The 15278-nt window shown below is 39.1% G+C and overlaps 1 protein-coding gene across 4 annotated transcripts in view; it reads left to right on the top strand.

Annotated features, from left to right (window-relative positions):
- arfgef1 (ADP-ribosylation factor guanine nucleotide-exchange factor 1 (brefeldin A-inhibited)) overlaps positions 1–15278 on the top strand; it is a 94043-nt gene that overhangs the window by 33721 nt on the left and 45044 nt on the right. For 2 of the 4 annotated variants that reach the window (XM_069191542.1, XM_069191543.1), the window contains exons 2-6: positions 7502–7532; positions 9999–10155; positions 11007–11153; positions 12411–12590; positions 12689–12742. In XM_069191542.1, coding sequence (XP_069047643.1) covers positions 7502–7532; positions 9999–10155; positions 11007–11153; positions 12411–12590; positions 12689–12742 — 569 coding nt within the window. The remainder of the gene's footprint in view (positions 1–7501; positions 7533–9998; positions 10156–11006; positions 11154–12410; positions 12591–12688; positions 12743–15278) is intronic. The other 2 variants (XM_006633994.3, XM_069191544.1) reach the window with 1 other exon arrangement.

Genomic DNA, 15278 nt, shown 5'->3' with positions numbered 1-15278 from the left:
AATGTTTTTCTGTTATCGGATCTTTGTGCCATGTAGTCTCTTTGACTTTGCTTTTAGGCAGCATGTAGGGTAGTGTAGTAGTTGGAACTCTGGACTGGAGGGTCCAGTCACTGCTGTTCATCAGCAAAAGATCAGAAAGGCCACGGATGAGTGGAACATTTGGCTCAGGCTTATTGCCTGAAATTCTCTAGTGTATCCTAGCCAGTGCTGGTCATACGGTGGTTGTCTAAATTCCTCCAGTAGTCACTTGGTTTGTAAAAACTTATCCTCAGGTCCTCCAGATTCGGCATTTGCTCTCTACTACAAACAAGTTGTTTTTTAGGCTGTACTTATAATATATAGTATTGTTTTAATTGGAAATGCGAATATTTTACAAGTAGCCTAATCCATTCACAAGGCACAGAAATTGTGATTCTCAAAACACTGTGACGTAGTAAATATATTTTATAATTTAATCAAGAAATCACAATAAAGATGCAATTAAGTATACACAAGTGGAGATGCTTGACTGTTCCGTTGTATAGTAAGAATCCATTATAAAAGCACACTTTTTGGATCAAGTGAGCTTTAAAATTAGAGGTTAAATATACAATAAAATTAAATATTTTTTAAATGTTTTACTGGACTGAAACCTTCAATGATGTGTAGGCCTCTGTAGTTTTTAAAGGTCTCCATGGCATCTGCTCCACTGATACCACTGTGCATCTAACATGTCTGACACCTTAAAGCCATATCGTCTACAGACTCCATACGGCAGTGAACTGGTACTGGGGGCAGGACACCAGGAAGTGACCCACCGGTACAGTTACACACGTTGACCAGGTGGTGGCAGTGCCGAGACAGAAAAGGGGGTCTGCAGTACCCATGAGACTGAATGAGAGCTAGTGGAGGCACATGCCCCACCAGGAAGCTACTGTAGTGCCCAAAGCAGCTGGTGACTAGTGTGACTAATATCGCAAAACAACTTCGCAGTGCCTGCTACTGTGTTTACCTCTTTGCAAGTGCTTAATAACTCTTGAAATACTGGTAACTGCTGTACCTAGTAATGGCTGGTTAGTACACAAACCTTTGAACTTTTAACACAGCCATAATTGGTTCTAATTACTTTTTTCCTTCTTCTGTATCTGGATATTTTCATATCTCAGTACATCGTGCTTAACCCTTGCTTGCTGTAACAGATGCCCTGGGTTTTTTGAAGAAACAGCTGGATGAGGGCCTTTAATCCCCAGCAACCACGCGTGCTGAGTGACCCCCTCTTTTACATCTTTCTTATATTTTTAAATCTATTGTTGTCATCTTATTGTTTTCAATGAAATGGTTTGTTAGTTTTCAGTGTGAGTAGTCCTTTCCACATTGTGAAAGACATGTTGTTCGCTATAACTTGTAAAAGAAAGTTGTGTCGGCGACAGTCACAAGATGTTTTAGTCGTTTTGGTGTTGTAGGCATGGAAAATCTCTCCTGCATTTCTTACATGACCACAGAGACGTATAGAACAACATGATTCATTTTATAAAATGCAGATAAGCATCGCTGCTTAAAAAGAGCGTTAATATGCAATAAGTGACATGATTGTCTTTTAGCCTATGTTGTAATTTATTTTTGTTTTTTTTACGGCTGATTTTGAGTAATTAATGCAGAAATCCAGGTAATTGCAAGGGGTTCACAAACTTTTTCTTGTAACTGTAAATCACCAGAGCCTGATTATGTTTTTCCAGCCATAATTAAGGACACTAGGGAAGTTATTCATAGACGGCTATCTAGAATATTTCGTCTGTCATCTAGAATGAGAACAATAGCCACAGATGGGAGAATTGCAGATGTTATATCACTTCGTAAAACCTGAACCAGGAAACTGTAGACAGCTTCTCTTGCTTCTGTTACAGCTTTACAAATGGGAGGTTTTAACTAACTTGCTAGAATTCCTCATACAAGGACACTTTTACTGCTAATGTATATGATGTTGTAAGTCGTGCTCTAAATTTATTCCCAAAACAGGACCAAGTAACTTGACAGAATGAATTATGGATTAGATAATGTATCTAGCCGATGTCTGCTCCCCTGTTAGCTTGATGTTATAATGTCAAATGTAGAATGACATTTATTTGGAACTGTTAGATACATTTAATGGCATTTGAAACCCTTATTTATATACCTTATATGAAAACCAAATAAGGTTTTATAAAGAGCAGGGTTATTATACGTGAGTTTCAACTTCAGTGAAGGTTTTGAACATCCTTGTGAACTTTGAGACCCTACTGGAAATTGGCTGTTGATGGTTGATTATACAGATTGTTTTATTTGAAATCACTTTTCTTACTTAAGACTTAACTTCTGCATTTCTCATTTCTGAAATCTACCTTAATAAAAGACATCCTGGGGATTGTGCATTTGTACACTTGTTCGGTTTTTCTGATTTGAAATTTGAAATACTGTCACTTCACCTATCATATCTGCTTGCTTCTGGCTTCAACAGTGATGAAGTGAAAAGCCCATTATTTAGAAAATTTTCCTAAAATGCTTGTTTTGTAGTTGCGTGTGTTCAAGCTATTTGGTGGTGTTGTGTATAAGTGGTATAATGCCATAGGCTAGGTTTCATGAATAATAAATTCACACTGGGTTCTCTTGGGAAGATTAAACCAAAGTTGTCTGGAATTGTGGTTAGTGTCAAATAAAAACAAATAAAGGTTAATTTTCTCTCCTAAAAAGAACTGCCTCACAAACCGAATGAGTTGACAGTGTTTCTGAAAGCTGGGCAGTCAGTACCTGTTGTGGGATCACCAATGTAAGATAGCAGTCCCTAGAGGCCCAGGCTGTGCCAGAGTGATTGTGTCACTTGTGTCTGGAATTACACTGCTGTGCTGAGAGCAGGCTCATGTTCTGTCAAGTGGATTATTTCTTTTTTACCCCACCTACAAATGTAATTTTTCTTGAAGATTTGCATGGTTGTCTGCTTTATAGAAGTAATGGAGGATGCTGTTAATGGCATTCTGTTTCCTGCTACACTAGAGCTCTGGCTATATAGGAGGAACAGAGCCCTTTCAAGCTCAGGAAAATACAGAGCATTACCTCAGGGAAGAGTTTCCATTGTTTCCTCCTGGCCTTGGAGTTGTCTTATGGCTGGCGCTTCGTGGCGGGCCAGAATTTCTCCTTTTTCATCAGACAGATTTGTTTTTGTAGCATATAGCCTGTTACTTAATTTATGTAACTACAATTTATAAAATGGGGTAAATAATGGTTCTAGGAAACTACAGACCAGTGAGTCTAACAATGGCATTTTACAAAATGATCATCATGGATTTAAAAGGTCCTGCATAACTTGCTAGAATTGTCCAAACAAGCCAGGATAGTGATAAAAAGATAGTTATAAAACTCTAGCATAAGTATCTTAACTATCTACATAAGTATCTTATGTAGCATAAGACTTAGACATTCAGGAAGCTTTTGATAAGGTCCTTCATAAAATACTGGTACATATGGAGAACTGCCTAATGAACTAGAAATAGTGTGCCATCTTAAGTGGCATAATTTCTAATTGGGCAGATGTGAGCATTAGTGCACTGCAGAAATCTATTTTAGGTCTTCCTGGCGTATATCAATGATTTTCTCATAAATAGTAGGTAGTGGTAAGTGAATTACAACAAGACAAAGTCACAAGCTGGTCTTACACATGGCAAATTTAACATCTGCAGTATACAGATGTAAGTACAAAGTGATCCACTTACTGTAAAACATACTACACATTGCAGAGCTGCAGACATCCACACACTAAAGGGATCTTCAGTGTCCTAATTAATGGCAACGTGTGAAAGTGATAAAGAGAATATTGTACCGTTTTGGTCTCCACACTACAAAAGAGTATTATCTCTTAAAAGAGTAACCTTAGAAATAAGAGTAACCAGAATGATCCCTGGTGTTAGTGGAATTATTATTTAGGCTACAGACAGGTTAGGTACATAAATCTCTTCTGTCTAGAAGGAAGGGGGCTGATTGGAGATTTCATTCAAATCTCTTAGCTATTAAACCACCACATGAGCAAAATGGGCTATGTGGCTGATTTGCATATTCCCTGAAACGATTGACTTCCACCACATGATAATGATTCGTGTTTTATTTCACATGCAGAAAAATGTTTAGAATATTAATTGGCATGGGCCTTAATCTTTTTCTTCTGAAAATGTAGATTTGATTTCAGGAGTGATTTACAGTTTATTTAGGTTACTCTGGTTCTGCATTTTGTAAAGATTAAAGATAATGGGTAAACATTGTAAAGGAGTGACAGATAGCACCATTAAAGTGATTTACTGTATATTTACAAACAGAGTCATTCTGGTGTTTTGCAGTTTTTATTTTTATTTTTATACCTGTCCGTTTGTGACAGTGTCTCTGTAGAAGATGGTGCGGTTTTCTGCCTCAGGGTGGTTTTGGAAACACCCTGTAATTCTATCTGAACCAGAAACCCACGAAGATCAAGGTGGCTACTGTGGGTCTGTTGTCTCACAAGAAAGCAAGCCTGCGGCACTCCAGAGCTCGGTAGCAGAGGTGAGAGCGAAATTGCTCAGAGAAAAGGTTTCTCTGCACATGGCTGGTACAGAAGTTTTATGTTGAGCCTGAGGTGAATTACAGGGTTGCCATGGTTGCAAGGACTGGAATATTTCCTGTCTCCAAACGGTGGAATTCCACATCGTCATCATCAGTCTCCCTTCATCTCTCATTGAAATAGGGTTTAAGGTCTCTGTCAGTAATGAGACCTGAGCGCCTAAATAAAAGAGACTGGTTCACTCTTGTATTCCATACTTAGTGTATTTTCTCCTAGACCAGGGCTGTCAGTCACAGTTCCTGGAGGTCTAGTGTCATCTGGTTTTTTGTTCCGCCTGAGTTTTCGGTTATATAGTTGGTCTATTTATGTAATTAAGTGCATGATTGTAGTACTTCTAACCAGGCTCTGCAATGTTTTGTAGGCAACAGCACCTTAGTGAAGTGATTTTTCTAAATAGTTGACCGCTACCATCTTAAGATGAAGCCTAGCTAATGTCTAAATGTTTAACCAAAATAATTAGGTAAACTAGGTAGTTTAATAAACTACACAAGATAGAACAAAAACCACAATACACTAGACTCTCTAGAATTGCATTAATTATACGTTATGCCTGTTTTATTCAGGCTTTCACCTGAATCTACAAAGTAGAGTTTCCTCTTTTTATACAAAATAACCTAGATGCAAGGGAGAACAATGGGGTAAATTCTTTGAGTTCCCTACATGAACTCTTTAAAAGAATATCAGGTCTAAATCTGTTGCTCAAACATTCAGCATCAGATATATTTTAACAGACTTTAAAAGTAAAGTAATTGTAAGTAGTTATTTAAAACAAATGTGAACTAACTTCTATTACTGGAGTGTGGAAGAAGCTACCTAGCCTTGCTGTCACCCTGGCTTCTCTGAAGAAATAGCTGGGTGAGAGACTCTGGTTAATTAGCTACTAAGTACCAAATGAGCTAGACTGGCAAGACAGCTTCCACTTGTTTTCTAACTGATCTTTTATTTTTCAATTACTGAAGGACCGAGAAAAGTGGGTTAAGTGCAGTTTCTCGTTAGTATCGACTAACTACTGTACAATGAACGATTTTGGTATACCCAGAATCCCCCTTCCCCTCTGCTTTAATTCATATATCCAGGGTGTAGTTTCTGGTTGGACCGTGTTTTTCGATTTGTGAGAAGTTTCCATAACAAAAAGAATCACATGAAGCAAAAATGCACTTTTTCTTTGTTAAGTTACTCTTGTAAATCAGTAGTGTTATCTTCACAAAACAACAGTCGTCAAACAGGAATTAGCTGTAGACTTTCAATTTGATTTCAGTCTAAAGATTTAGCCTTTATTATGTCACGCTCGGGCCTTTTAATCTTAAAGGCTGTGTGGGCGATGGTGGTTCGGTGGCACAGAGTTATTTTGGGTCACCTCTTGTCTGAGAGTGTCCAAAATGAAGGGGCACTTGCAAGAGCTGTGATAACGCAAAAGCTCTGTCAGTGAGACTTGACTTGACCGACTCTGATTCTTTCTTGCTTGTGCGATGGCATTGAGGCATGTAAACATCTCCTCCGGTTTCTGTCTTTATCAAATAAAAAGGAGTTGGTGTTAAAAATGGTGATCTCCTTGTGCCTAATTGGTCCTCTCTTCCTACATACAGCCAGCTCAGGCCTTTTAGAGCATTTCCACTGGTGGGCCAGGCAGTTCACGGTATTTTCCCCCGCAGGGCTTCATGCTGTTTATTGTCTAGGAGGCCTGTAATCAGTATTTTAAAGAGACTGTGCTGCTGAGCCTGTCATTTCTGTTTTTCACAGAGGGCTCATACAGAAGTTGAACCCTCTAAGGATTAATATACAGAGAGAGCCACTTGGACCACCTGACCTCAGTAAACATGAATCTCTAAAATCTTGTGGTGTATTTATTCATACAAGTTGTGTATTTTAGGCGTATTGCCCATTCTAAAGATGCATGGCCTGTGTTGTGTGATCCAAGTTCCTGCTATTTTAGTCTTTTGATGACTCTCAGCAGTGAACGGCATTTTGAAGTAATTTGTGTCAAACCTGAAAGTACGGTATATCCTAACGCCATTCTAGAGATATGATTAATATTTCAGCAGCAGTGAGGAGAACAGCCTCTGTTGAGATTAAAGTTAATGTGTTTTAAGACTGCCGAGTTGTCAAGTGCCAGGGAAATGGGTTGGTGCAAACACTTTGCCTTAACAGAACTAAGTTACAACTTCTGGTTCATTTGGTTTTTTTTGTAGTTTAACCAGTATAGAAAAAGGAAAAGGGAATACAAAATAGTGTTTTTATTTTTCTGAGAAAATTGGCAGTCTTTAGTGAGAAAGCAGACTTCAGATTCTGAAGCCTGTTAGCACTACAAAACCAGCATGGAGTCACCAGTGTTGATCAGCAGAGTATGTTTTTAATGTGCAGTGCGAATTGTTTACTGAAGACAGTGTTACACTGTATTTCGAAGCCTTGGCTACCACTTATACACACAGGTACAGTGAGGTGAGGCACAGACACGTCTGAAACACTGTTAAAGTGAGATACAGTGATGTCTCCTAAAAAAGCAGTGTGTCCTCCAGCATGAACATGAGTTATTAGCTGGAATAATTCATATGTAGTGGATGCAAATGCAATTAAGGTAGATATAAAATAAGATGTTGTGTTTGCATCATGTACTGTATGTTGTTTTACAAAACGTTGCATGTCTAGCCAAGTAAATTAGGGTTACCCTCAAAAGTATTTAAAAATATTTCTGTGCTGGTACAGACCTATGTATAAACGAACAATGGTGTAATGACGTGAAATCAGATGTGTTAAGACATCTTTCCTAATCATGTTACCGCACAATACTGTATAGCTCCTATGCCTACAAATTAACCTCTTTTTGTACTGAAGAGTACTGTTTATTTTTTACACAAGCTACATCTTTTTCAAAAATACTGATGTTTTGTTTCCTTCTTTTCACAGAGGAGATAAAAGAAGAAACAGAAAAGTTAAGGTAAGTTTGATAAGTCCGTATAGAGTGACATACTTGAGCTGCATCAGCTGTAAAGAGGCAAAGGAACAAGCAGAGATTAATCCCACAATGAAAGATAAAAAGAACTTAACTGTAGCATTGAGTTACAAATGTCCTTTTCGTGCTGTATTCTAGTGACTTGCTTGGCACTGGACTTACAGTGCTGTCATGGAGAGTTACATATCTCCTCCAGCTAACACTAAACCCCACCTATTTCAGTGAAAATGATTTAGCTAATTTGTGGAATTATTCAGATCTACAATAAATAAAGCTTTTTATTGATCTAGGGCATATGAAATGAATTATTCTTATAAATCCAGTATACAGGAATGTATAAAAAGCATTCTTTGAGGCTTAACTATATTGTTAAGACAGTAGAAATACAGACTAATGTAACATGTAGCACATTCAGTATTAAAACACAATTAAACTTGGATTGAATCCTTACCATACATTGCACAGAGAAAATTGTAGAATAGGAACAGATTTAGTGTCGATTGTCATAACATGATTTGTTGATGAACAGCAGGTTCGGAAACTTAAATGGAAAAAAAGCATTATGTGACTATTCCTGCGTTTTAATATTTTGTCTAAGTGATACCTGTTGGTGTCACACATATCACAGGTGAAATTCAAAAATAACAATTCTAAGAAAAGGTTTAAAAGGGATAGAGGTGAATAAATCACCACTAATTATGAGCCCAGCTACTTATCAATAGTTGAAGTGTCACACCCAGAGAAGGCTCCACAGGCGAAAAGCATTTCTTTTTTTCTCTTTTCAGCATGGAATAAACCTTTACTTGTTCCTTATCAATAGTTGTTTATTTTCACTTCAACATTATTAGCAGTTGTGTCCAGTTTCTCTCTAAGTATAGTTTTGATTCAATTAGCAGTTGCCCTGGAGTAATATTTGCTCAGATCCTACCAGTTTCATTTAGCTTTCTTCTCTGTTTGTCTTTGTTGTCTTAATGCCTTCTTTTGCAGGATCCCAGCTGGGAGAGCGACAGATACAAAGGCTTTGATTCCCTTGCTTTCTCAGCATGTGAAATGAAACGTAGAGTGTGTGCTTTCCTGACTAGAGTCAAACTCCTGACATCTGAAATACACTTGAGCTGCTCTGCTTGACCAGAGAGCCATGTGACTGCGAGGCTTAGTGACTGGACCTTATGCCCTCTGGTTCATGTTTCAGTGTTCATTCTGACACAAGCCAGTGGAGTTGCTTCTGAATAAAGCCATTTAGTTGAAGCTTTCAAGATGTGGCTGGATGAAACACTTGATCAATAAACAACTAAGTACCAACCAGGCTGTATGGGCTGAAAGGCCTCCTTACTCATGTTCTTATGGCTTTCTGATCTAGTAAGATGTCCGGGGAAGCTGTGCTGAGGCTGTGGAAGGTGTCTGCTCAGGTGGAGTCACTCTTCTGTCTGTGTAAAAGCTCATGAGATGACAGTAGTCATGTGTAAATTTGAACACTTAGCCACCATCTCAAATCTGTTCCACTCTGCTGTATTCTGGGCCCCAGGATCTCACCCTGGCCAAGCCTGCCAAATGAAAATGTAACTTTCTGCTTTGTGAAAACAGCTCAGTGGCCTTGTCATTCTCTTGCCATCTTGTCCAGCACAGTTCTACTTTCCAGAGAAAATTGAGGAAAGGTTAAAATAAGCTAATTCCTTATGTGGTGCAGGTACATTGCAGCCTGGTTGTGAACTAATGATATTGCAGACAGACATCACCAAAATCAATCAGTTTGTTTGGTGTACTGCCCTTCACAAGATTTTAGAAAAGACAGAATATATCGCAACAGTGCACCTTGGTTTCTGAGATTGTGAGAGATTGTGCTTTGTAGGTGAGCTCTTTTTAAATGTGTATTCTTTTTGACAGAAAAATAAACATAATAGGGTCCCCCTTCCCCTCATAAGAAAATTATACATAAGATACAGCTCCAATGCTCACAAGAGATAGTATAAGATGTTTTCTGGGACACTTCATGAACATTTATCAAGGTTTGTACTGTGATATGTTATTATCCCTTCTGGGTGAAGTTTGTTCATTTAGAAAAAAGTATTGTAACTAGAATACGATAATAAGAAAGTGAATGATGAGGAGTTCATTGCTGGGATAATGCATTGGTTTCTTTTGCATACTGGAGAAGTCTGGCTAAAACTGATGGGTTTGTTGGTGATCGTTGTTTGACTCTGTCCAGGAACCAGAATCGAGAAACAAATTGAGCCGTAAGAAATCTGACCATTCTCACCGACAGAGGGGTGGGGAAAACTCACTGGAATGCAGCTTTGCAGCTAACGACAGAAGGCAGGAGAAAAAGTCTCAGTTAAATCAAATCCTTCTTGTGTTTTAACCGTAAACCATAAAAAAAAGTACAAATTCTGTTGGCTGCTTTGTTTTTTGTTGTTATGTCACTACGTTTTATCTCTATCTCTTTTTTTCTAGTCCTCCCCCTGGAGATACCAAGGCTGGTTCCAGTACACTTCCGCCAGTCAAATCAAAGGCAAACTTTATTGAAGCAGACAAGTACTTCTTGCCTTTTGAGTTAGCATGTCAGTCCAAATGTCCTCGCATTGTCAGCACGTCTCTAGACTGTTTACAGGTCAGTACTGGGGGTTGTTAACAAATGGCTTCTGAATCCAGCGGCGCTGTGCTTTTTTCTCTTCTCAATGTTTTATTGTTGCTGTCCCTACCTCAGTGCTCATTGGCAGATTTTCCTTGCATGTAGCTTATCTCCCAAAGCCATATGAGAGAAAATTGTGAAAATGATTGTCATTATTCTAAATAGTTCATAGTATCTTAGTTTTTGCAATGCGTTCTGCGTTTAATATACTCTTGCGGTTGGATCTGAAAAGGTTTCTGAAATCTGATTATTAGAAAGATTTCGATGGACCTAATTAGGTTTGTGCTGAACTGTAAAACCTGGAGGTGAGGGATCATGTAGTTGTGCACAGCAACAATATACCGTTGTTAAATTTCAGAGGGCTAGCTTGTGTTTTGATGGAACAGTTAGAACAGACAATAAAAATGCAGGATGAAGCAATAACAAACTAAGGGTGTGCACATTAAATAGGAGGTTCAATTATTTGTAAATATCACAAGAAGATGCATTTAACATTGCTGTTTGGTTTAAACAACATTTTGGTATAGTAATGTTTTATTACCCACGTCTAAACAGCAGAATTCTGGTGGATGCTGTATTGTCTATATTCCTGTTGTCTCATAGATCATTTTTGTGTTATTGATGAAAGATAAAGAATGAAATGTGTGTTTTTTCCTTCTCTGGTTTGAACCTTTGGAATGGAATGACTGCTGGATTTGAGTCTCAATGTATCTTGTCTTCCTCACTTTTCCTATAATGATATCAGACAGGTTTTTCACTGGACTCTTTTTTTGTGAATGAAGCACAAGACTTCCTTAATATTTAAGCTTCTACTTTTTCTCTTCTCTCAGAAACTCATCGCTTATGGACACCTCACCGGAAGTGCCCCAGATAGCACTGCACCTGGAAAGAAACTCATTGACAGAATAATTGAGACCATATGTGGCTGCTTTCAGGGCCCACAGACTGACGAAGGTGTCCAGTTGCAGATTATAAAGGTGAGTGCACAGCGTGGTGAAAATAGCCAGACTTTTCTTTCTTCTCACGGATGAGATCAGAAGAACTAAGGGCAGCAGTGATTTGGGCTTTGGACTTCAGACCTGAGGGTCTTGGCTTCAGATTCTAGGTGGGACGCTGTTGTTGTAGCCTTTACCGAAGTATGGTACTCTGAGGAGCTCCAGGAAATGCCCTGCTTTGTAAGTGGTCATCATTGTGAATAAGAGCTTGTTCTTAATTTACTTCTCTGCTTTATTAACGGATTTCAAAAGAAGTGTCTGATTGTGCATGCATGTGTGTGTGTGCGCCCCATGATGGACTGGTGTGACGTCCAGGGTGTAGCCTGCCACATGCCCATTCCGTAATAAGATAGGTTTCCATCTTCCCCGCAACCCTGAATTGGACAAAGAGGTTATCAGATGGAAACTTTGTTGTAGGCCTGCACAACACAGTCTAGCTTAGCTGGTCCCTGGTTACTAGCAAACTAAGCCCTGTTCAACCTGGAAGTAGGTTTAGGAGGCGATTTCGGTTGAAGGCTCTAAACTTGGTCACTCTGCTCCTGTTGGTTTAGAGACAGATCTTCAAAACACTCCGAATTGCTGCTTTCCAGGACTGGGAGTGAGGAATACTGCCTCACACGAAGAATTAAAAGGTCTTCCTGGTACAGGACAATAAAAAAAAGTCTATTCAGTTTTCATTGTTATTTTCAGAATCTTTGTACTTTTTGTTGTTCCTGTTTTGTTTGACATAGTGAACTGTATTTTTGAAAAACTGCGAAAAATCCATAACCGTAACGGAAGCCACCTGCTTAAAGTTTTTAAATATTTATATAAAGGATGATTGATCAGTACAGTTGAGCCTCCCTCAGGTTTTGAGAAGGGGAAACACTTCTGTCTCAGTAGCTCAGTGACGGTTTTGGTTGCTCTTGTAAAAATAATGGTGTTTCCATTGGGGCTGTGCACGTTAGGAGTGATGTCTCCTGTTCTTGCCTTTTTTGGCATTATGAAAGCATTTCTGCCTCATTAAACACGGAACCTCAATATTATTCCATGTGAAATACGGTGGCACAGTCAAAAACAGGCAGCATTTGAAGAAAATCAAGTCAGATTGACATTTTTGTTCTTGACTTGGAGTTTATTAACAGGTCTGAAATGTGATTTTTTTTTACATCAATTTTACTCCTATTTTATACCTGGCCTTTCCGACACAACGTTTAAACCACGCATCCTTGTGCGTCTTGTGTTCATGTGCTCTCCTAGGCTTTGCTCACGGCAGTTACGTCTCAGCAGATAGAAATTCACGAGGGGACGGTGTTGCAGGCTGTGCGAACATGCTACAATATTTATCTGGCCAGCAAGAACCTCATCAATCAAACCACAGCCAAGGCCACCCTCACACAGATGCTGAACGTCATTTTTGCCAGAATGGAAAACCAAGCAGTAAGTCGCTAACCTCTTCCTAACTGTGTTGTGAATGAGAAAAATACAACTTTTTCACATCTGATTTTTTAATGAACACTTTTCCTCCTGAACTGTAGCTTACAAATCACAAGATTACTTGGTCTTTGGCCTCCAGAAAGAGAGAGCGACAGGTAAAACGCAAGGGGTGTCTTGGAGTGCTTGAATACAGGTCTTCCAGTGTGTGCCTTGGCTTGACTCTTCTTTCTGACGGCAGACCTTGATTGGCAGGATGCTTCGAAGCTATTTCTGCAGCTTGCTGTGGCCTTTTGTGTTTGCATTTTCACAGAAACGTGAACAGCACCTTATTTTTATTTTTGTTTTTTAATAAAGCCATCTTGGTAATTACTTGAATTTGAAAAAGTGTTACCAGATGCTTTAATAATAAAAGTATAAGAGACTAGCATTATATTTGAAGTATTCGGAGATACTGACTAGATTTATAAGAATGAAATTCATAGGGTCCATTCGATTCAATCTGTGTAATACAGTACCAGTTGGTAATATTATAGGAGTCACGTTAGGATTACAGAAAAGGGGAGTAAATGAATACTATTTCTTCTCTTTTTACCTATTTGTGGGTGTGTGTGTGAGTGTGTATTCAGTTAAAAATTTACTCTCGGACAATTCAGAGCAGCATATTTTGAAATGTGCTTGAGCACATGGTCTTTTCTCAAAATTATATTGACACTTCCATTATGCAGGAAGTTATTGCAAAGTGTCCGTCTTTTTTTTTTCTTAAAACTCAGTTGCCCTGCAGTGAAACATCATGCAATTTAGTCTTTAACTTTACTTAAAAGCTAGGTTTCAAGTACACGGAACTTCAAGGCTACAGTGCCTATAGAAAGTCTACACACCCTTTCTGAAATAACACATTTTGTCGCCTAACAGCTTGACATCAGAACTCATTAAAATGTTTGAGCATTGTTTTTTTCACTTCGAGGCTGTGTGTTACAATGTTTGGAAAGAGTGTGTAGACAGGCAGGGTAAATTAGAGTGTTATAGGACCATTCTGAGAAAGTGTTGAAGTTTCACAGGAGTCTGTAACAGCCTGCCCAGATACACTGTTGAAGCAGATAACCCAACGTCTTTCAAGAAATGGACTGAGATCCTTGATCCTTCAGTTGGCTTTTGAAAAAAAAAATAGATTAATTCAACAGCCTTCTCTTGTTTTATAAACTTTTTTAAGAGGACATCGCAGTAAGTTGATGTAACAAACAATCCCTTAAGCGTTGTCATTTTTAGCAATGTAAATGTAACTTTTATTTACGTAGCTTTAGACTCATTAAGGAGAGGTCCTCAGATATCCTCAGATGGCTCATTGGCACGTCTCAGCACTAGTACTATCATATAAATTAGGTGACTTCAGCCTGCTTCACACTTGTGATCCAATTGAGTAGGATGTTATTTATGTGCATAAAAATCCGCTGTAATAGTGGCACAATATATATTATTTTTTTCTGTGCCATGCTTAGTTTAAATCTATAGGATCCAGAAATGCCCTCATAGCCAGTCGGAAATATTGCTTACTATACGCACATGGCACATAGTCATTAGCAGTCAGTCAGCTTCTAAAAGCTTCAATGTTTCCATTGGAGGAACAGCGTGTGCTGAAACAGCAGTACTTTAATAAAGAGCAAATAAATCTGGGGGTGCAGGCTGTGTTGACACCATTAAATGGTCAATAAGCAGAGATCTGGGAAGCTTTCCGTACCCATTGGTGATGTGTCCACTAAAGACATTCAGAGCTCGTTTGGAACAAAACCCAGAAGATACTGTGGGTCTTCAGAGTTGCAATCAATTGTTTTGAGTCATCAGAAGCTGTTAAGAATGTTTAGAAAACTGATTTTTCAGTTCCTGCTGACCCTGCACAACCACATGATCTCATTCAAGACCCAAGTCCTTATTAACCTAATTGAATCAATAATTGACTGAACAGGGCTTGTTTCCAAATGTTTCCCCGGCTTCAGTCTTTAAAGAATTCTTTAAAGCAGGGGAATGGAGGCAACCATGATCCTTGAGTGCTGGGTTCCTGCGGGTTTTAGAGGTACTTTTCAACCAGTGGTGCAGAAAGACCAGGAAAACACAAGTGAGTGGACTTGTTATCCACTTGAGATGCCTGCTAATATGATCAAGCCTGCATGTCTGTGGCTGCACAGAACCTGGGAGTCCGGATCACTGGTTTTGGTAGTTTATACTGGTTTAGAATAATTCTTGTCAGGGGCCTCCTGACTGGCTCACTCTCTTAGGGTGAGCTCTATGATCATGGCTTGAAGTCTGGATCACATTACCATTTATTCACCTTTATTGACCTGCGTTCCCCAAGCGTTGACACAAAATGGCAAAGACCAGCTAAGGACAGGGTGTCCTCCCCTGCTCTCAGTGACATTGTGACACAGTGACACTTGCACTTGCATACAGGCGCCGTCGGTGAGGAACTCTTCCTCCAGCTGGCACTGTGTGTCATGGACAGAGCTTGGTGCGTCTCAAAGGTGGGCGGGGCAGAGGAGTCTGCCTTCACTTCCTTATTCTCCCCCGTGTGCGGTCACGGTGTTTCTTGCTGCAAGCTGATATGTGAAAAACATGTAGTGGCCAGTTACAAATCGGGAGGGTATAATAAAAATGATTGACAATTATAAATTTAAGCCTTCTTCCTTATTGGTAAAAAGT

The sequence above is a fragment of the Lepisosteus oculatus genome, chromosome 6, assembly GCF_040954835.1.
Source record: "Lepisosteus oculatus isolate fLepOcu1 chromosome 6, fLepOcu1.hap2, whole genome shotgun sequence".
NCBI classification, from domain to species: domain Eukaryota; kingdom Metazoa; phylum Chordata; class Actinopteri; order Semionotiformes; family Lepisosteidae; genus Lepisosteus; species Lepisosteus oculatus.
This window is presented reverse-complemented; position numbering and strand designations above follow the sequence as displayed.